Source organism: Semicossyphus pulcher, unplaced genomic scaffold (assembly GCF_022749685.1).
Source record: "Semicossyphus pulcher isolate SPU_LCO1_2020_fin unplaced genomic scaffold, fSemPul1.0.p SCAF_21, whole genome shotgun sequence".
NCBI lineage: Eukaryota > Metazoa > Chordata > Actinopteri > Labriformes > Labridae > Semicossyphus > Semicossyphus pulcher.
In genome coordinates, this window is record NW_027211695.1 from 12,036,554 (window position 1) to 12,058,505 (window position 21,952).

The window sequence follows — 21,952 nt, forward strand, 5'->3', positions numbered from 1 at the left end:
CTAAAGTGGCGCCCGGTTGTGACGCGTTTTCCATCACCCAGCAGTGGTTGGTCTGCCAGAGAGCGTAGGCGGAGCTAAGTGGCTGCTTTTCCGGTCTCTGCAAGTTTTGTGAGTAAACAGAAATGTACTGAACTAAATTATATTGAGATGTGTCTTTCATTTTTTGTCCTCCCTATTTACATACATGAGGGGGCCGGAGTATTAGGAACACCTCTGAATATAATGCAGCTCAGTACAGCCCAACCGCCAGTTATGACCATGACGCTGAAATATCATTGAATGAACACCTCTATGACAGCTTAGAAAAAAGCCTGTACATAACAGGCAACATAAAAGCAAATCTTAAGGCTGAGCTGGTCTTTTGGATTACATTAGATTTTTCAGGTGTACCTAATAAAGTGGCCGGTGAGTGTATATACTCATTGAAAAAAAAATGAGAGATACTTAAATCTGGTTATTTTAATGTTCAAAAACATGTTGGTTTATTCTGCAGATCATTGGTGAATAAACAGTCACCAGAATACATGAAATACAGTGTTTGCCTGGGGGAGGACCGCCCAAACCTCCAGCTCACTCTGTGTCTCCTCTCCAATGTTAAACAAAACTCATGCCCCTGAATGTGAGAGAGAACTCAATAACTCTTCAATCCACGCTTTACCGCAAACAGTCCAAAATGTTTATTCCAAGTGACGGTTTGTCAAGAGACACTCCATCCTGAGGTAAGCCTGCCATCTAGTGGCACCCTGGAGCACGTTTCACATTTCCTTAGAGCCACACTAACTCCTGGAATCCAAATCTTTGCTGCTGTGTAGATAACTTCGGTAGGACCACACTGTTCTATTCATCATGTATGGGTCCAATAATGATGTCAGAAATGTGAAGAACTTTCCAGTATGATTTGATTCTTTACACATGGCTGCCCTATTCAGCCATCCACTTACTCTTAAAACACTGTGTTTGAATCAGCAAAGTGATACAATTTAGCAGATGTTACATCTTCAAACTCTTTGCCTGTGATAAAGGCGGTCGCCTAGTTTAGGTTTAGCTTAACCAGTTTAACCAGCTCTAGTCTTTGAATGTAGCAGTTCTTAAGTAAACACGTTTTTTAAGGTACATTTTTAAAATGTTCTCTGATTTAGATGTGAACAGTGAATGTTACTAAGGTGTCAAGAATGTGTAAAAATGCATCAAAATAGAGGTTGTTTATCGAAAATGTTCCCAGGGGAGGCCCCCCAGATCTCCTACCAGGGCCCCACATTGTACAAAGACAACAAATCAACAAATTAGCTCTGTAATGGATAACTGTTTTGCATAAGGACATGCAAAACAAAAAAATGGCACTGTGTGACACAAACTGCTATTTGACCATAAGAGGGTATAATTTTGTGACATGTAATGTTTTACACCTACAAACGAGGCATGGTAAACTATTTAGCTATCACTAAGACTTATGGCAACTTATCACCAGATAATAAGGTGATGCTCATATTTGGGAGGGGGCACCAAATCCAAGTCTCTCCTCAGCACCAAAATGGCCAGAGCCAGCCCTGCTACACACTGACTGTTTTTTCTGCATTAAACCAAAGGCCGGACTAAGTTTTTAAATTGTAAGTATCTGGTGCTTTTTGTTACGGCCTGGTACCGTTTGGACCCCAAAGCAGAGACGGGACACCGGTGAAAAATACAAAAAGATTTATTAACAGATTTACACAAAAAAATGTTCAGAGCAAGCAGTGGCGATGGGAGGCTGGCTGGCTTGCGTTGACTCGCCGAGGACCGAGCACATGGAAACGCTCAGGCACAGAGCACGCAAAAAGGCAGGCAGGCAGGCAACTCACCATAACCTGCCAACACGGAAAAATACGAGTCAGGAAAACACAATCAAAAAATACTAAAGAGAATATACTTCACCACAAGTGTCAGCTCTACCAAAGAAATTGGAATTATCTGGCGTCGAAGAGAAGTCGAAGCCAAGCTTAAGCTGAGGATAGAGATCAGGTGTGCCTTGTCTGCCTGCTGCAGGTGAAGCCAGCCACGCCCCCTGTCACACACCAGCACTACAGGAGAGGAGAAGAGAAAGGGGAGGGAGAAAAAAGGGAGAGCAGAGCAGACCAAAAACCAGAGTCCAACAAAAAACACCAACCTAACACTTTTCTTTGTATTATGGGACATTAAACTCAATATATTTTGGTTTTTTTTGGAAGAGACAGGAAATTCTTTACTATGTACTTACATTTTATTTGGTTTTATCAGTTGATTAGGAGACAAATCATAATTGTTACTTTCAGCCGTCGTTGAAGGAACCAGTGCAAGTGCTGTTAAAAAATTTTGTATTTCTTCCTAACATTAATCAACTTTAAATGATCTGCAGGTCCATTTCAGAGAAAGTCTGAAAACCTGATAATACTAATCTGGGCTTGGTGGGAATGAACTAGAAAAAGACAAATTAACTGGAGACATAATGTTTGACTTTTTTTTTTAGGTTCCACAACCAAAGCAGCCGTTTGGGTAGAAGTCCTCTATGAGCAGCTAACCGCTTACAGTTCACCTTAAAAACATGATATAAGCACATTTTTGCACATTGACACTATAAAACTGTGACTGTGACTGTCTGTGCTTTAAAAAAAGACAAGAGTATATTTTAGAGGGGAGGGCTGTGTTAATGCTAACTTTTTTTCTTACACCTGTGGATAAAAACGCTGTGAGGGTGACAAAAGATAGGTATTTAGTTTTATTTAGTTTGGTTTGTTCTTTTTCCTTGTTTATTTTATAAGCTTCCACTTGAGGGCGCCCTTGTGACAGATTCACTGCTTTCTGCCCGAGACTGAAGAAAAACAACAAACCTGGTGGTTGGACAGAAACAGACATGCAGCTAGAAGACATTTAAATCTTTTATTTATTTCTAGGTAAAAGAAAATAAGTGTAAAAATATTTGTAATTATCACGTTTCTGTTTATCCTTTTTTGTTTTCTCTATCATGATCTTGCAGCATCATGATTTCCGACCCGAGAGCCCTATATGCTGTCTAAGCATTTGCTATCATTTAGCTCACTGTTTGTGGGTTTGCAGGAGAAAAATTAACCAATCTTAAAGTTAAATCTTGAAATTAAAGCTTTAAGAGTATTCATGGAAACATCTCAGCAGTTAAAAGCAATGATAATAGCCAGCATAGGCCAGCTAACTACTGTAAGGGTGCTGTAAGGGACTGACAAGTGATCCAGGGTCAGGACCTCTAAACTAATCAGATAGTAAAACTAAACCATAAATAAATGAAGTAATGATTTTTCTGTTTACTTTAGAAGTCATTCTACACAATAATGTGATACTGATCAAGAAAACATTAAAAGACATTTAAAGTCACTGTGCTGATTACAATCTTTAATAAATCAGTTTACAGAAGTAAGTTGTGTTTACATGTTGATACACACCATGCAGCGTGAAACGTCATTTTAATACCTTTAAATGTAAATATCAGGAATCAGAAACAAAAAACTAAACCAAAGTGTAAACTCTGAATTAAACAATAATAATAACATAAGAATGCTGTTTTATTTTCATGCATTGTTCTTAAACGTCCAGGAATGATGATTAATATGAATATTCATGTTTTGCATCAGATTCTTCACACAAAATAATACAAACAGGTTCTAAATCAAAGTAATCGATCACATATCAGAAAAAATGAACATTCTGTCCTATTTAAACAAAACCACATGAATGTAATTGTATGACTTTGCATCCTTCAGACATATAAACAAACAGTGAAAACACTGCACATCCTACTGTACTTAATGTGTTTTAAAGATAGACAATATCACACAAAGACTGAAACAATAAAACTGTCAAAGATTAGTTACTGCACACTTCAAAAAGCAGTAAATGAAAGAAAGCAGATCTTAATTGATTTGATTAAAGTATAAAACTCTTTTGGGTCACTTTGTTACATTCATTCAGTTTGTCTATCTTTTCAGCTACAACATTACAGCATTCATTGGTCACACAAAATCATTCTAATCCACATTGAAACAAACTGAAAACATTTAGTGTGACTGTAATGTGTCCTTACATGTGTGTTGACTCCAAAAACAGTCCTGGTCAACAAAAACAGTTAAAACAAAAACATTTTAATACACGTTTAATTCAGTCGCAGTTAAATCAATGTTAAATGTATATATTTCCTTATTGTAAGCATTAGTTGTACAATATCTCTCTGTACTGATAATATCTTCAGCTTTTTCATTTGACAGCATGTGACTTCTTGTGGTTCTCTTCTTGTCAAAGAAGTATCTAAGATCAAAAGAGCCATGAAAGGAGGATGTGCACCTCTGTGCACTCAAGGTAAGTCAGGGGAAAGTTTGTATTATCTCACTTGACATTAAATGACCTTTTGAGACTCTCTTCTGCTTGTTGTTTGGTGATACCTTTCCAAGTGTCAGGAATATCAGCAGGCTTTGCATTATACATTTCAGCAAACTTGGAGTTGAACCTTGTCAGTACGTATTTCCAGTAGTCTGAATCCTGAAGGCTTTTATCTGGTGCAATTCGCCAGTCTGGGAAAATTTTGGTGTACTCCTTGTAAGGGTGCCATTTATCATTTGTGGCATTGCTGCGGAACCTACAGTCGCTGTTCACCAAGGAAGTGCATAGGTCAATGACAAGTTTTTCTGTTCCGTCCCATCTGAATCTTCCCAGACCCTCTGGTCGATGTACTGAAGTGAAGTGCTCCTTATGTTCTTTTGCTCCTGCCTCACAGGGTGCTTTGCAGAATGGACACTGTTTACCACATCCAATGAGGTTTTTGAAAAGCTCGTTCTGAGGCTTGACATCAAGATTTGCAACTTTCTTTTCATTATCTGTATTTTTAAACTGCTCTCTAACAGCTTTTGCCATGTCCTTCACAGACACAGTGAGAAGCTGAGCAAACTCTTTCGTGTTGACATTGTTCAGGATCATGAAAGGACTGAGAGCATCCTCAGAAATGACCAGTTTCTCACCAAGTTCCTGACGGATGTCTTCAATCAGTTTCTGCAGGTTGCCACCTTCTTTTGCTTGAGCTTTGCGTATTGCATCATTTATGCTGTTGATACTTGACCTGAGATGTTGATCCTCAAACTTTGATAAAGACTCATTCGACAAGAGTTTTAACATTTCGTCAAGTATCCACCTCCTGACATAACGCTCATATGAGCCGATATAAGTCAGGTAGTCCTCAAAGTTATCCTTTGAAAGCAAATCCAGTAAAACTGAATACTGGAAGAACATTCGTGTGCTGAACTGGAACCTTGTTTTCAGTTCACCAATGATATCAGGACCAAGGGAACAGTTGACAAAGTGTTCCACAGCAGGCCTCAAGCAGCTCTCAGTGAATTCTGCTGCCTTCTTCTGGCACTGGTCTCGCTCACTGAACTCATCCTTGAAGTTGACACGGAACCTCTCTTTGTTTTGATTGAGACATCTGTAGGGATCATTCATTTGAATGAAATCTTCATGCATTTTCTGAAATTCTCTGGCTGCAGCTCCACAGATGTGCTGTTTCAGAGACACCTCAAAAACAATGTCTTTTTTAACATCCTGGATGTTTTTCAGCCTCTCATCAATCCTGTGTAGGATCTCCTGGATGAAAGTGTCGTGGTAATTGTTTTTACTTTCCACTTTTTCTTTCACAAACTGTTTGTAATCCATTATGACATCTTCGGCTATGTTTTGTGGCGCCTTCACATGGTCTTTAAAGAAGAACTTGCTGACTTTGTGCTTTACGTTGTTGAGAAATCCTTCAACTGAGTATTTGAAAGGCGTCAATCCACAATCTTGCAGTTGTTTTTGACTTAACAGCTCACATGCAAGACTCCCCTTGCGATCCAGATTTCTTTTTAGGTAGTAGCTAACACTTGCCATGACATCTGTGGCCTCTTGTTTGTAAAGGACTTGTTCCTTCACCATTTTATTCCACATCTTGTCAAATTCTTGGTCCAACTTTTTGTCTGTCATGTTGACCTTATTTTTACGGCATTCTTCAATCAATGCACGTACTCTCTCTTGTAATTCTTTTGTGTGGTTAACCTTGATTCTATCAAGTTCTGTCATTCCCCTTCTGACGTCTGTTGCTACTGTGAGCTGGTTATGTACAGAGCTTTCCATTTCTTTACGAAGGCTCTTTGCACTGTTTGCAAAGTCCTCTCTGTATGCTTCAACTAGATAGACATGACCATCTGTTTGCTTGAAGTACTTTGCCAGATTATCAAGAAGCGTTTTCTCCCATTTAGACAGCACTGAGCATGCTTCACTTTTCAGGTCTGTGAGAAATTGTCCAATGTCTGACACCTTAGATTTCACTCTGCCAAAGTTAGAAATCTTTGTTTCTGCTGTTTTTGTCCAGGAGTACATTTCTTTTTTGAATTCCCATTCCCATTTGTTGAATTCTGTACACAGCCTCATGTATGCATCAGCCACCAGGCTGTTTCTGAAGCTGAAGATGAAGTTTTCGTGCTTGACAGCATTCCACAGGCTTGTGATCCACTCTGTAAACGCCAAGATGTCATTAGCAGATGTCTCACAATTTTCCAAAACTTTAATGATGTTCTTCTTGAGCTCATAAACAGCCTCGCTGTATCCTGCATTAACTGGTGCCATTGGTGGCACTCCATTCCAGAGACCTGGAATGTACCAGTTCCCAGTGTCTGGATTGTACTCCATGACATCAGTGAAGCTCTTGTTCTGCACCTTATTTTCCATTTTGGCTGCTGCCTGGGTCATCTCATTTAGCTGCTGCAAGAGCATTTCCCTTTCTCGTAGGTTCTTCTCAGGGGCTGATACATCTGCCACATTCTGGTGAACAAACTGACATTTAGGTTTTTTCCCCACCTCTTTCATCCTGAGAAATGCATGCACGACTATCTGTAGGATGTCCTTCATTTCTGTTGAATTCTCCATTGCAATATTGATGATGGTGATGTCACTCAACCCCACAACGAGTGTTGCAAGCTCGTTGTCGTGTTCATAGCTGTTGTCTAGTTTTGCGAGCTCTGGTGACTTTAAGCCCTCGGTGTCGATGATTATGATGAAGTCACATTTGAGTTCTTTTTTGATGTCTTCATTGACTTTGATGAGCAACATGAAGGCACCTCGAGTGCATCGACCACTGCTGACTGCAAACTGTACTCCAAACATGGTGTTGAGGAGAGTAGACTTCCCTGTACTCTGAACTCCGAGAACAGTCACTACCAATATCTTGCTCTTGGGAGTCACCAAATCATTGAGCTGCGACAGAACATCACTCACCCATCTGAGAGGTATGTTAGATGCATCACCATCTACAAGCTCAAGAGGAAATCCATCAAGCAGCAGCTCTGCACACAGTTTGGGCAGATGCTGTAATTGTTGACGTGACAGATTTGTTTCTGGAAGGGAAACTGAAGCTTCATAGATCTGACCCATTTCACGGAAGAAGTGTTCAATTCCAAGTGAGCTGTTTGAAAGTTGTCTGTCAATTTCTTTGATTTCCTCTTTGTTTTCAGAATTTTTGTTTTTGTTTTTGTTTTTGGTTTTGTAAGCCTCCCTGAGGATAGACAGTTTCTCTCGAGACAGATTATCGAGGTTCAATCGCATCCATTTCAGGAAATAACACCTCTCTGTCCCTGGTGCTGATAATGCGTTGATGAAACATGTCATTGCATTCGACATGTCATAAGAGTTCTGTTGTTCTCTCAGTTTTGCTTTCTGTTTCTGAAGATCACTTTTGTACATTTCTATGTTTTCTGACCCAAGATTTTTAAGCCGAAACTCTTCCTTCTCTAAGCAAGTCAGTTCCTTCCATATTTTCCCTTGCAAAGGTAGCTGATCTTCTTTGTATTTGAGGATATCTTGAATCTTTGAAGTGATGGCATCTGCATGTTTCTTGGCAGTCTGGCATTCCTGACAGTCTTCATCAACCCAGATTCCCAGTTCATAGGCAAAGTCAGCCATCTGCTCAATTTGCATCTTCATCTCTGAGTTCTCAACTACATCTTTGACTTTTTCACGCAGTTTTTTGACAAAGTCTGCATCATTCATTTGCTTAGTCTTCAGAAGGATGTGGCTTTTCTTCAGGTTCAACTTGTTTGCCACCTTTTTCAGAGCATCAATACTGAAGTGTTGGCTTTGATGGTCACCTACCAAGAAGATCTGTGCCTTGTGGTGTTGGTTTGTGAGCAGCTTGCACTCAGAGTCCAAATGATCAAAGAACACAAAAACTGCTGCAGATGTCTGACACAAAAAAGTAAATTGTGTTTCAAATGAAGCAATGTCCCCACGAAGGTTAGCTACAGCTACTGGCTCACTGAAGATATCCATGTTTTTGTTCCCACAAGGTAGGTACCAGGAAAGTTCAGTCAATCCATTGGATATTCGTCTTGGACATTTACCATTTTCCATATTACGATGAATGAAGGTATCATGGTACTGCTGAGAATTGCTCAGAAGCTTGTTGAGCATCTCTGACTTGGACAAGGAGCACTCACCCAGTCTCACAAAAGAAACCATTGGAAGTTTAGAGACAACAATTCTGTCTTCAATGAAGCCCTTGGATTCTGAAAGTGACAAAGGTCTGCAGTTTTTAACGATGTCTCTCATGGCCCAAAGCATTAGTGTGCACTGCTTTGTGTCACAATTAGGAAGCAGCAGAGGCACAGAAAACTGACACATGGACATTTTGAGTGCCAATTCTTGCTGTACAAAACCATCAGAACACAGAAAAAGAGCAGTGATTATGTCAAGGGGGTTTATGTCATCTGTATCCAGACTATTAAGAAGATCATCAATATCTGAATCTGAAACTGATCCACCTGCTGCAGCATCACAACTTGATTCACATGTAAATTTTACATTCCTAGCTTTCACATTAACCATCATCAGTTTCTTTAGAAAATACCATGGAAGGTCTGAGTTACACTTGGTACGTTCATCAGTAATGGTCTTCTTATCAATCTGAAGTATTGTGCTCATGGATAGCTTCTCTTTGTAGTGGTGCTGCAAACCCAGATCCTCCAACAGACGCTCCAGTTGTGCCTCTGTGGAAAGTAACACGTGTGTTAATCCTTGGTATTGGATTCAACATTAATCCATGTTCATTAACACATAGAATAAATGCATGCATGTTTGCTGAATTATCAGGTAATGCTACACAATGCACAATCTTGCATCCTACCTTTGACTTCAAGCTGAAGCAAATAAAAAAAATCGTAAAAATAATTTGTGTTGTATTTGTTGTTTTATGTATTTTGTTGGAAAATATTTTACAATAATGAAAAAAAGTCTGTTCAGAATGTACCCATTTGTATGCACTTTACTACGCATGATAATGTTGGTTTAATATAACAAGCTGTATATTGTTTAACAACAATAATAATAATAATAATAATAATAATATCAGAAAAGGAAACTAAAAGATGATTTATGTAAGCCTGTTTATAAAAGTGTGTTTTTAGAAGAGATTTAAAAGATAAAACTTTTTATTTCCTCTGGCAGGCTGTTCCATAGTACAAGTGCCTCTACAGAGAAGGCACAGTCACCTGTTGTCCTGGGCCTGGACTATGGAACAAATAAAAGGGCCTTGCAAATCATGGTGGCATTTTGCTGCCCAAAAACTAGAAAATAATTTTGTGCTCCTTAAACTGAAGAAAGTTTTGTGAAATCCAGAATTTGACGGCCTTAAGAGAGTTTCTAAGGGAGTTGAGACGGTTGGGATGCTTATTTTTTATTGGTAGATATTATTAGATTTTATCCAGCAGACACATGTTTCTAAAGGTTTAACTGTGGTAGAGGGCAACTTACTTTTAAACTTTCTTTGGACTTTGTTCCAATTTAAACTTTGTTACGTTTAAAGGTATGGGTGATAAAGAGTAGGGTCACCAACAATAATAATGAGATAGAGATAGATATGAGAAACGTGTAACTTCTAACGACCAACAAACATTTTTAATTTACACTCCACAGTGATAGACAGCAGTTCATGGAATTCAACCTGTGAAATGTTCACTCAAAGGATAGTCGAGTAATATTTCATTACAGTTAAAGGTTATACTCCTTTAAGACTAATCCCCAGCAGGTAGTTTGGTAATATAAAATATATAAACGCTGGGCGTGCAGGACGAGAAAAGAGCCTTTGTTGGAAAACATTTTGAAACTTTATAATCAAATGTTTTAGAGTTGAAGTTATATAATCAAAAGTTTTATAAATTAAAGGTTTTAATGCCTTAAAGTTAAAGTTTTTATAGTTAAAATGCCTTAAAGTTAACTTTCCTATAGTCTAAGGCCTTAAAGTTAAAGTTTTTATAGTTAAAATGTCTTAAAGTTAACTTTCCTATAGTCTAAGGCCTTAAAGTTAAAGTTTTTATAGTTAAAATGCCTTAAAGTTAACTTTCCTATAGTCTAAGGCCTTAAAGTTAAAGTTTTTATAGTTAAAATGTCTTAAAGTTAACTTTTCTAAAGTGTAAAGCCTTAAAGTTAAAGTTTTACAATCAAATGTTTTATAGTTGAGGCTCACAGTCAAATGTTTTATAGTTAAGGTTTTATATTCTAATGTTTTATAATAAGTTTTTATAATCTAAAGTGTTAAAACTGTAAAAATAGAATCCTAAGCCAAGAAACTCACTGGACTCAGTATAAAAGCCAGGTGCAGGGTTGGCAGCTGGCCAAGAAAAACAGGTGTCCCCCCGAGCCCCTCCCTTATCTGTTGTACAGTGCATGAACGTGCCTAATTGGCCGGAAAAGTTGAAAATGGGTCGGGCAAAACTGAGAGAAAACCGACTGAGGGAAGAGAGCCAGAGCGAGGGGGGGGGGGTGGGGCTCCAACAGGTGTTGGGGCACGCTGAAGCCCAGCGAGGGAGGGGTTTAGAGTATATAAGACCCGAGCGGCTGACCCGTGGGCAGTCTCATCCGGATGGACTCGGGTTTGTTTCTTTGTATTTATACGGGAATAAACTCTTTTTGCATCAGATTCTGCCAGTCTCTAGAGTTTGCTTGTCTGAGTTTTTGAAGACTTTGATTATATTTTTAAGAGTTTTTTAACCAAGTTTTATAACCTATTTTTAAGAGATTTTCAACCCAGTTTATTACATATTTTTAAGAGTTTTTCAACCATGTTTTATGATCTATTGGAGATTGAAATTATGTTGCAGATAAGAGAGTTTGTGGAACTTTTTGCCACAACACCTTTCAATATCAGACTCAAAGAGAATGTGGCTGTATCCAAGCAGCAGTTTTTACTGATGCAGAAACTATCTATTCCACCCAATCTCTATCTTTAACATTAATTTGTTATAGTACAATTTAAAATAATATGAAGTTACACAATGTGTTGGATTAATTGTCAGACAAAACTGACCTAAAGCTGACCTTCTGCTTGTGCATGCACAGCTAAAAAGACAGGAAGTCTGAAACCTGTCCCTGGTCCCTGCTTCCTCTCCAGTACGTTATGCTGTTATGCACCTAAAGGAAGTTGTTTCTATTTTCACCCTTACAAAAAGAACATCTTGGGTGTGTCTTGTACTGTATGTAATAGTTCAATGAACAGTTAAAAAGTACAACAGATAGTATCTTATGGTTCTGATTTTATTAACTTAGTATGTTATGCATCAAGGAAGCAACCAAATGTAAAAGGTTTGAAATGTAAGGTAAAGAGGACCTGGGGCTCTTTGCTCTTGATCTCTCTTTTAGGTACTTTCTGGGCTTGAGGTCTTTTTAAGGATTTTGCTCTTTTGCCCCTTTGGGAGTTGTTTTTGTTTATTTGTTTTGACTCATTGCTTTTAAGGGGTTTTGGACACAACTGAACTTCAACACTTTTGTTATGTATTTATATTTTTGTATTTGATTTTTGCATTTTAACATCTTCCTTGGGATGGGCTGACAATTAGAGTTTTCTGCTGCTTTATTGATGCATTTATGCTTCATGTGAAATAAGGATTATCAGTGTTATCATACCAATGTATGAGCTTATGCCTCTTGCTGACTGTTTACTTTTGCTGTTCTGTCCGCATGCAATATTTTTACGAACAGCAGGAGTCAATTTTGCATTCCTATAAAAAGCCTCCTTAGAGGAAATAAAGCACCATACGCTTAAGGCTGTGAAAAAGCATATCAAAAGCGTCACACAAAACAGCCTTAATGCTGAATAATAGAGTGCATAAAGCTGACCTTTACCTCTCTGTTGACAGTCATCCTTGCTGTCGGTACATGGTGTCGGTGGATTTTCTTCAACTTCCTAAAAAAAGTAATGTAATATAGACTCATTATCCAATACACATTATGTCATAGGGCAGTGTTTCAATTGTATTAGATGTGTCTTTAGGAGTTGTACAAACAAGTGGTTTACCTCCATTGTTGGTGGGTCTCAGTCACTCCAAACTTCTGCTAAATTCTTGAATCAGCTTCTCACTGAAAGTAATAAGAGACAAGATTTTTATCCCTTCAAAAACAACTTCAACTTTTGATAAAGTTTATACCAGTTTATAACACGGAGCCTACAACATTATTTTCTTAACAAATAACAATAAAAAATACACAATTAGGCTTATGCTAACTTAAAAAAAAAACTCAACCCAAGGAATTTGCTTGTTGATCAAAAAATTGAAATTCACACACACACACACACACACACACACACATACACACACACACAAGAAATCATTGATGAAAACCTATTGCCCAAGTCAGATTGATTGAATAGTGATCACAGCCATTTGACTATCCCAGTTTAGAGCTGCAGCACAATAAAGTTACGTGTGTGAGGAAACAGATGTTGCTTCCTCGACCACTCACTCACTGAGCACTTCCTGACATATGAACAAGAGGACAGGAGAGGAGAGATGTCTGAGTGTTTAGGTCCAGGTGGAAAAACTCGAACTTGATCTTTTAATAGAGTAGTAGGCAATCTTCTCAATCATTGTTGATTTTTGTTTTGATGTACATATATGATTGTATGTTCTACAATAAGAATGTGTAATTGTTTCTATGAATGAAGAAAAATATTTTAATATCACTGTTACAGACAGTTTTTGTTTTTGTGAAAAGAATATTGCCACCCACTGGTGACCCCTGCAGGCCGTAGAAAGCTATAGGACTACAATTCCCATGGTGCTCCAGCGGATTCATACGAGACAGCTGTGTGCAGTTGGAGGCTGGAAGACGCCGACGAGAGACAGTTCTCAACCGTACAGCTTATGTTTAACTGTTAAACTTAAGGGAAGATCATCTAAGTTTGCTTATCATTTTATTTGAGTTTTGCCCTCTTAATTTGGTTGGTTTGACTGTTGTAAAGGCCTTTTTTTGTTGTTGAATGTGTGTTGGAACGACTTTGATTTAATTTGATTTACCCAACGAGCCATCCGACATGAACCAGCCTGACAAGCCAACAAAGTCATCAATGAGTGAGCAGAGCAAGCCAAATAATTTGAAAGATAACGCGTGTGGAAAAGTCTATCTAAAGGCGCCTAAAGCAGGTTAATAGAAACAAAACATTGAGTGAAGGAAGCCGCGACAATCACAATAATCTGATGTTAACAAATTAATTTCACCTTTTTCCAACTCCAGTCAATAAATGCTAAATGATAACAGTTAAGGCATACTTATTTTTGTAATTTCAGTGATTAATTTAAGTGTAAATAAAGAGTAGATAAAATTGCATCAAAACAGAGCGCTTTATAAAAAATATAGCAGTGGATATTCAGTGTTGCATGTCCCCCAGACCCGCTTATACTAGTGTTAAGGCCCCGCAATGTCTTCATATACCAGCACATTATAGTAAGCTCGATCTTTATTGCAATGTCGAATCTTAAAATCAAGATAACTGTGTTGCAAGATTTTTTAACCATTTACAGTGCGGGGCGTCAAGTCGCTGCACCACCCCTGAGTTTAAACATCCATAATATAATAAGTTGAGTTATAATAAAATAATATAAGTTTTCAAACAGATTTTTCCTTTGTGGCTTATTCAGCACCTGGCTCTCTTGAGATTTCCAGCTGCCATGTATGAATTTGAATTTGAATAAATGTGTACAAAGTTCACATCACGCAGGATCTATCAGACGTCCGGACAAAATGTCAAAAGAAAAGCATATTAAAAAAAACTCACCTTTGCAGAAGAGATGTTCACATTACACATTGCTACTTCTTTTCAAGGCAGCATCCAGCTGCACCCAGAAATGTCCTGCAGATACAGCTCCGCACCGCACTTCTCCTCAATGCGGTCCTCCTCGTGCACACTCCCCCTTTTATTCTACACGGTGAAAACACTTTCACTTTTGGTTTGTTAACCACGTGGTACAGTGGTTCACGTGGTTTACTGGAAATGAGTTTAGTTCAGTAAGCAAACACTACATGAGGCCTACATCGTCTCACATAAAAAGCACACATTTTGTCCAGTAGCCTTGAGTTTGCCTATTAGATCTGTCAAATCATTTCATAGCAGCATGTCAGGAAGGAAAGCTGGGAATGGTGGTAAAATATTTAACCCAATACTGCTGGTGTAGAAATGATTGCATTTAATGCGTGACATTTCCTTTGCTGCACTTTTACCACAGAATGTTGTTTGAGGTTTAAAGCCTTCAGCTCGCTTTACCCCTAAATATAAGTTAATGTTGCTTTTCTGACAAGAACAGTCACTTACTATTATAATGGTTATAATAATAATAATAATAATGATAATAATAATAATAATGATAATATAATAATAATAACATGACATCAGCGTCTTAAAGTTAACGTTATATCAGGATCTAATAAACCATTTTCTTGTCGAGAAACTATACAAGTGAAAAGTTTAAAGAGGTAATATTTACATGGACGGTTGTAAAAACTCAGCAGTCCGGTAACACTTTATATTAAGGTACACATATTCACTATTAATAAGTTGCTTATTAGCATGCATATTATTAGCATATTGACCCTTAATTAGTCATTATAAAGCACTTATTAACACCTTATTCTGTATGACCATATAACTACTAGGCAATTAACTAATGATTTTCCCTCAATAACCTCCTAATTACTGCTTATTAACAGCAAGTAAGGAAGAAGAACAAAGTCAGCACAAGTAGAAATGTCTCCTCCATAAATACATAGATATATGGTTAATAATCTGTGTGATCCTTTACACACCAAAAATGTCTGTCACCTGTACACCAATATTTGAATAGATATGTTCTTTGTTCTTCTGCCACTGAATGGGATTGGAACCTGTGTATCTAGATAGACCTCTATGATTTCTCAAGGTGTAACCCATCACGTCTGTTGGTTACAGTAGTTGTGTGCTACAACAAATTTACTAAGTTTGAAGAGGAGGCAATTTAAGAATAGGGAGTGAATAAGTGTCAAACTACTAGTGAATTAGTTATGAACAAGACCTCACTTTAGAATGGGTAACATATTCTAATGTAGAAAAACCTAATTTAGAGTTATTTGGACTCTATTAACACTTGTAATTGTGTGTTTTGTTACACAAGAATGCATATTTATCAAGTGTTATTAAGGGAGAATGACTATTCTTGCGGTACTACCACCTTATAAGGCCCTTACTGAGCAAAGCATATTAAGATGGTAATTAATGTACAACAACTTCCTTACTTGCTATTAATAAGTAGTAATTAGGAGGTTATTGAGGGAAAACCCATAGTTAGTGGCCCAGTAGTTGTAGAATATGGTCATGCTAATAAGCAATTAATTAATAGTGAATATGTGTACCTTAATATGAAGTGTTACGAAATCCAGGTGCTCAAATTCGGTGGGCGAAATTCAGATCCCAAAATACTAATTAAAAAATTTTGATGCAAAAATTCAGATACAACATCCGGGATACCAAGGAAGAGCAATCGATTCTATCTCAAATTCAAACCAACATCCGCTGGTCATTTGGGGCATGGCTTAGTCCAGGAAGTAAACGACTCGACAACTTTGCTGCTTTTGGTGCGTTCCATTTACCTCAGAAGTCGGAATTCAGAACTGGGAGCTGGTGCAGCAAGATAACGTACAAACTAAATTCAAGAGAGTTCATGACAGTTTCTTCTGGAGACTTTTTTGTCATATGTGCACGTTAATGCTCTGGCATCATAAAAACAGGCTGGGATCGCCTATGCAACCACAGCCGCACAGCAGAACATCACAAGTTAATCCAAACTCCAGTTGACCAATTAATGTGAAAACACCACAGATGGCTCATATTTTATATGTAGTGAGTTTTAATTATTGTGACGCGTGTAACCGCCTTGAGTATCCCTCTATTTACTTGATGCTTCCATGACATAACGTTATTTTAAGAAAGCATAAGCAGAGATGACACGTTTGAAGCTGTTGGGACCTCACTATGTGGCTCAAACAAAGGAGAGGCCTACTTGGGAGATGAGCCTGCATAAGGGTACTAAAACACCACAAAGACTCAGTATCCCAGAATGCGCCTTCCTTCACACCTAAGTGGGAAGTGAAGGGGAGAGCGAAATTCCCCCCTTTCATTTGAGGAAAGCCAAGAGCACCCCAGCGGGTCCCTGTGGCACAGCCAGGATTTCATGCAGGTTATAAAAGCCAGTGAAATCCACATATCGTTGCTTTTCCCATGTGTGACCAGTTGCATGAGGAGGTACTTTTTCCCTTTTAGCCTTTCCACAGCAACTTGAGTTGTGTGGGAGGTCATTTTTCTTGTTCAAGTTAACTTTAACTGCACCAGCGCGCAATCAGCTCCACGCGGATCAAACAGAGACAGTTTTTAAGAGTTTGCAGTGTCCCATTTATGCTTGTGTTTTGCTGCTGTTGTTTTAAATGAACTACAACGCTAAGATCAGTAAGCTGCCTTTAGTCAGTTAAAAGTCCAGTGCCACAGCTGATGATTTGTGATCAGCCGCTGGGTTTCTGTGTGATAAAGTTACAGTTAATGAATCTGACTGCAGCTAGTTCGAGCTGCTTTGTTTTGCATAAACACACACATGCACTCACACCCGCCATTGTGACTCACACACCTTGAAGGTACAGTTCGCGTGAGCACAAACTTGGCTTTTTCCACACCATCTTGCGTAGTTTATTAGGCCAGGCCACACCCGTTTTCTTTGTTCAACTCATGCAGACTTTCCGCCATTTTGGTGCGACAACCTTTGTGGGGGCGTGGCCATCTTGTCCTCTCTCTCTATACACCCCCACTCATTTGCTCTCTCACACACACACACACACACACACACACACACACACCGTTGCGTGTTCAAAATTTCAGGAAGGGACTACCACGATTCAGTACAGTAAACACATCTATTTATTGAGAAAATTGATGCTTGTACAAGGACCTTTTCTGTTTGGCTCACTGCAGTCTGCAAGCATTACATTTGGTGGTTATGGCTATGTGTGTGCATGTGATGCAAATTAGCCTTAGCAACTAAGCTTCAATCATTGGTTAAAACTGATGGAGGGAAGCGACGGTTTAGACTTCCGCTCCCTCGTCATTGGTGGAGGGACAAGTCCATGTCCACAGCCACTCATCACCCACATCTATCAGCGGGGTCCACACCCTGTAAAAAAGATCCTCCCTGCTCTCAGCTACTCTGCCTCCAACTCTTGAGTTTCGGGGTGCGGCCTTAACTGTTACTTTCTAAGAGATACCAAAACTCCTTATATGGAGGTGGTTTTTCTCTCCATAACCTTGAACTTTATTTCTAAGTGATTCGCAGCCAGCAGTCTCACCACAACATCCTGTTGTGACAGGATGTCTGTGATCAGTCAAACATGTAGCAAGGTCCTTTCACACTCTAAACGGAGGCCTAAGAACCTTCATGAATATTTGTGCTCTTTAGTATGATCCATCTGAGTAACCTGGCTTAAACTCTCATATGTATTAATCCATCGTAACACGGGACTAATGATTCAAACCATCACACCTATTCAACAGGTCACTTCATTCTGTAGGTTTTGTGGGCATAATTACAGATGTGTTAACACAGTGCTCAAGGGGGTACATTTTAACATTTTTCCGACCTAACAACACATACACGTGTGCTTCTGCTTTGTGCTTTGTAAATAACTGCTCTTAGTATAGGTTTGATAGTAATTTTTTCGATTAAGTGACATTGATTTTGATTGGTGCTGCTTGTTCAATAAATTCTGTTTATAATTTAAAGAGAAGTTGTTTGTGATTAATTGTGTATTTACATTGTGATTATGGCTGATTGCGAAGGTCAGTGCTCAGATTCATACCTTCCCCTTTTCACTTCAATTGAAAATATTGATTATTTAATAACAGTATTGATATTTTATGTGTAATATTGAGACTGATTTTGTTGCAGTTTGCAAAAAAACGATGTCATTCACTGCACACTTCTCATGTAATTTTAAAAAATGCTGTTTTATTATTATTCTTTTTTATTTTGTCTTGTTGTCATATTGGCCATAACACGGGCGTCCTGCAGCAAAGTGGTTCCCAACCTTTTTTCCTTGGAGCCCCCCCTGCTTGTATCTAAGAATGGCTGAGCCCTCCTAGCCCGCTCCTTTATGGGCACAGTCTTGTTCACAGAGGTGTGGCCTACAAAGTAGCTACTATATTTGAATGAGGGCCACAAAAAATATATTTTTTAATAGTTGAACAGACGTTTGTTATCAAGTAAGTGCTTTTTTAATGATTTTATTTAACATGTGCAAATCTAAACTTGACAATGTCAGTGCAGACAAAGCCTCGTGCAACCCCAGTGATCTTTGGCGCCCCCCTAAGGGGGGCCAGGACCCCAGGTTGGGAACCACTGCTGTAGCGTCATGATTTCTGACCAGAGAGCCCTGCTGACTTCAGCATTTGCTTTTTTTTTTTTTATTGTTTGTGGGTTTGTAGTAGAAAAATTAACTACCACTCTTTTTCTGTTAAAGCTTTAAATATCCAACTGCTGCTCATGAATCTGTGCCACATGATCTGTGTGACTTGTGAATAAATCAAGAACATAATAAATGAAGTAAAGATTTTTCTGTTTACTTTGGAAGTCATTCTACACAATAATGTGATACTGATCAAGAAAACATTAAAATACATTTATAGTCACTGTGCTGATTACAATCTTTAATGAATCAGTTTACAGAAGTAAGTTATGTTTACATGTTGATAACACACCATGCAGCGTGAAACATCATTTTAATACCTTTAAATGTAAATATCAGGAATCAGAAACAAAAAACTAAACCAAAGTGTAAACTCTGAATTAAACAACAATAATCACATAAGAATGCTGTTTTATTTTCATGCATTGTTCTTGAAACGTCCTAGAATGATGATTAACGTGAATATTCATGTTTTGCATCAGATGCTTCACACAAAATAATACAAACAGGTTCTAAATCAAAGTAATCGATCACATATCAGAAAAAATTAACATTCTGTCCTATTTAAACAAAACCACATGACTGTAATTATCAATCAATCAAATTTTATTTGTATAACGCCAAATCATAATCAAAGTTATCTCAGGACACTTTACAAAAAGAGCAGGGGTCCGTTTCAGAAAGTGGGTTTAGTGAAAACCCCGGGTTTGTTAACCCTGAAATGAGGGAAACCTCTTTTCATTTCCTGCCCACTTTTTATTTGAGCGTTACTGTTTTTCTTTACACTGCGATATTTGCACACTCTTCTGCAGCCGCACATCACCAATATCACCCACCGTGGACATGCACTTACATCCGAGCGAATTCTTTGTGTTGTCTTAAGTTTTTTTGCTAATGGAAGTTTTCTTTATATTATTGGGGATGCGGAGCACCTCAGCAAAGCCACTGTCTGGAATGGAACGTGGTAAGTAGCCTAGAGCTTTGTTCAATATAATTCACTTGTCCCCCTCCTTTGATACACTCAAAGTATCCACTATACATTACAGGACACTGACGGCTATCTGCTGGGGGACAGGGGGTACCCATGCCGGCCAACACTGCTGACCCCTTACCCTGACCCTGAGCCAGGCCCCAGCAGCGCTTCAACGTGACCCACTGCAGGACGAGAGCTCGATGGAGATGACCATAGGCCTGTTCAAAGCCCGTTTCCAGTGCCTACGTCACCTCAGGGTAACCCCTGAGAGGGCCTGTGACATTATTGTGGCATGTGTTGTTCTCCATAATGTTGCCACAATTAGAGGAGAGCAACACCCTGCCCTACAAATAGAGGCTGATGAAGACCCCATCCCTGCAGCTGACATGTAGGATGGAAGGGCAGTCAGAGATGTCATCTGCCACAATCATTTTGCTGTTTAAGACAAGTTTTTTAGTTCTTTAACATTTACCTAACCTAACATTTATTACCTATTTCTTGATTGTTTTTTTCTATTTTTTTAAGATGCTTCCTGTACAGTTCCTTTACAGGTAACTGGGAATACATAAGGATGAAATTAAATCATACAGGTCATGCAGAATTAACCTCTGGCATTTAGTGACTCACTGTGTTCACCTGTGCTGTTGACTCTGATGGACCCTCCTCCTGCTGCCCAGCCATGTTAAAAAGGATAAGAATGTCTGTTCATACTTTAATGTAGGCTACATGCCACAATGTTCAACACAAGAACTTAAAGAGCAGTGAATGGGAAGATAACGCTAGATATCAGTAACATATCATTTTAACGTGTTACCTCTGTAGGCCTCTCTGTGGCAGCAGAGAGGGTGTCTTCATCTTCTTCCGGAGGTTCTTCCTGTTGAGATGAGCATTAGGTTTTAGAACACTTTACCCTTCTATTTAGTAATCTCTGGAGTATTGAGTAGCCTACTCACAGCTGCAAGGTGTTCTGTCATTGGATGGGGCTCGAGAAGGCAGAGAACCCTATCACAATCTGTTAGTACAAATGACCATGGCCATTACATCAATCAATTCATTTTTATTTCTATAGAGACAACACTTAACATGCAGTGCAGGTTTAGACTGTACTCTTTATTTCTTACATCTTATCATGGCACTTGTGTCCTGGGGGGTGACAGGCTCAGATGAGCTCCCCCGAGAGATTCCCTCTGCCACCGGCCTCCCCGTGTTCTGGCTCAGGGCCAGCTCCTGTGCCGCAGTCATAGGTGGTGGTGCTGGTCCCCCACCTGTTTGTCAGGCCTCTCTCTTCTTTCTGTTGGCTGAGCAGAATATAAATGTATTAAGGCCTAATTAATGAAATGTATGTGAAATCGGCATTATGTTAGGGATAAAGCGGCACAAAAACAGCCACTGAATGATATTTACTTTGTTTAATATTTAAAATATGGTTAAAGGGAGGTTCAGACATGAGCCCATTTTGCCTGAGCCTTACCTGTTTGAATGATGTTCTTATACTTCATTTTTAGCTGCTTCCATGTGCGTTTTGGTCCTGCTGGATTGCACCTAAATTAATATAAAGTTTATCTTCTATTCTATTCCAGTCGTGATTCAATATTAAATTAATACACCAATTCAAAGTTATGCATTCACTCGAGCAGCGATTTCTTCCCGCGTTGCTTCTCTCTCTTGCAGCTGCAGCCGTGTTACTTTTCTTGCGAAATGCATTTTCGTATTCGCCATACGTCCGCATGAGGATTTCTAGCTCCATTGGTGTGAAGTAGGATGACCTCTTTATGTTTGTAGTTGCCATGGTGAATCGTGGTATCGGGGCTCCATTAATGCTGGCTTTTTATCGTCAGCGTGCATGCACTTCATGTTACACTCTAACACATCTGCACTGAGACAGTTTGGACACATAAAGTATCTGTGAACCCCGTTGGCCTCAAAAGTTTGAGGTCCTTCTGATTATAATTTTAAACAGCAGTGCTATTTGAGTGCAGTGCTCTATTTCAACAATTGGAGTCTTGAAGTTACACTTGCAGCTCCATCATCCACAAATATACTCCTACAGTTGGAATTAGCTGTGCATCTCAATTTGCTCGCATTATGGTGCGGTGGTTAAAAGTGTCACCTCACAGCAAGAAGATTCCTGGTTCAAATCCTGACAGGTACCTTTCCATGAGGAATTTGCATGGT

The 21,952-nt window shown here is 38.9% G+C and overlaps 1 protein-coding gene and 1 long non-coding RNA gene across 2 annotated transcripts; both read right to left on the minus strand.

The window, feature by feature from the left end:
* Positions 1–3,539: 3,539 nt before the first annotated feature.
* On the minus strand, positions 3,540–8,993 carry LOC138600845 (up-regulator of cell proliferation-like). Its single transcript, XM_069672369.1, has one exon. It carries the CDS (start codon positions 8,977–8,979, stop codon positions 4,366–4,368), a length of 4,614 nt encoding a protein of 1,537 aa, XP_069528470.1. The 5' UTR covers positions 8,980–8,993; the 3' UTR covers positions 3,540–4,365.
* Positions 8,994–12,174: 3,181 nt separating this feature from the next.
* On the minus strand, positions 12,175–14,196 carry LOC138600405 (uncharacterized). Its single transcript, XR_011308753.1, has 3 exons — positions 14,105–14,196; positions 12,347–12,408; positions 12,175–12,235 (listed from the first exon to the last, which is right to left on the minus strand). It is a non-coding gene; the product is annotated as an uncharacterized lncRNA (long non-coding RNA).
* Positions 14,197–21,952: the final 7,756 nt, after the last annotated feature.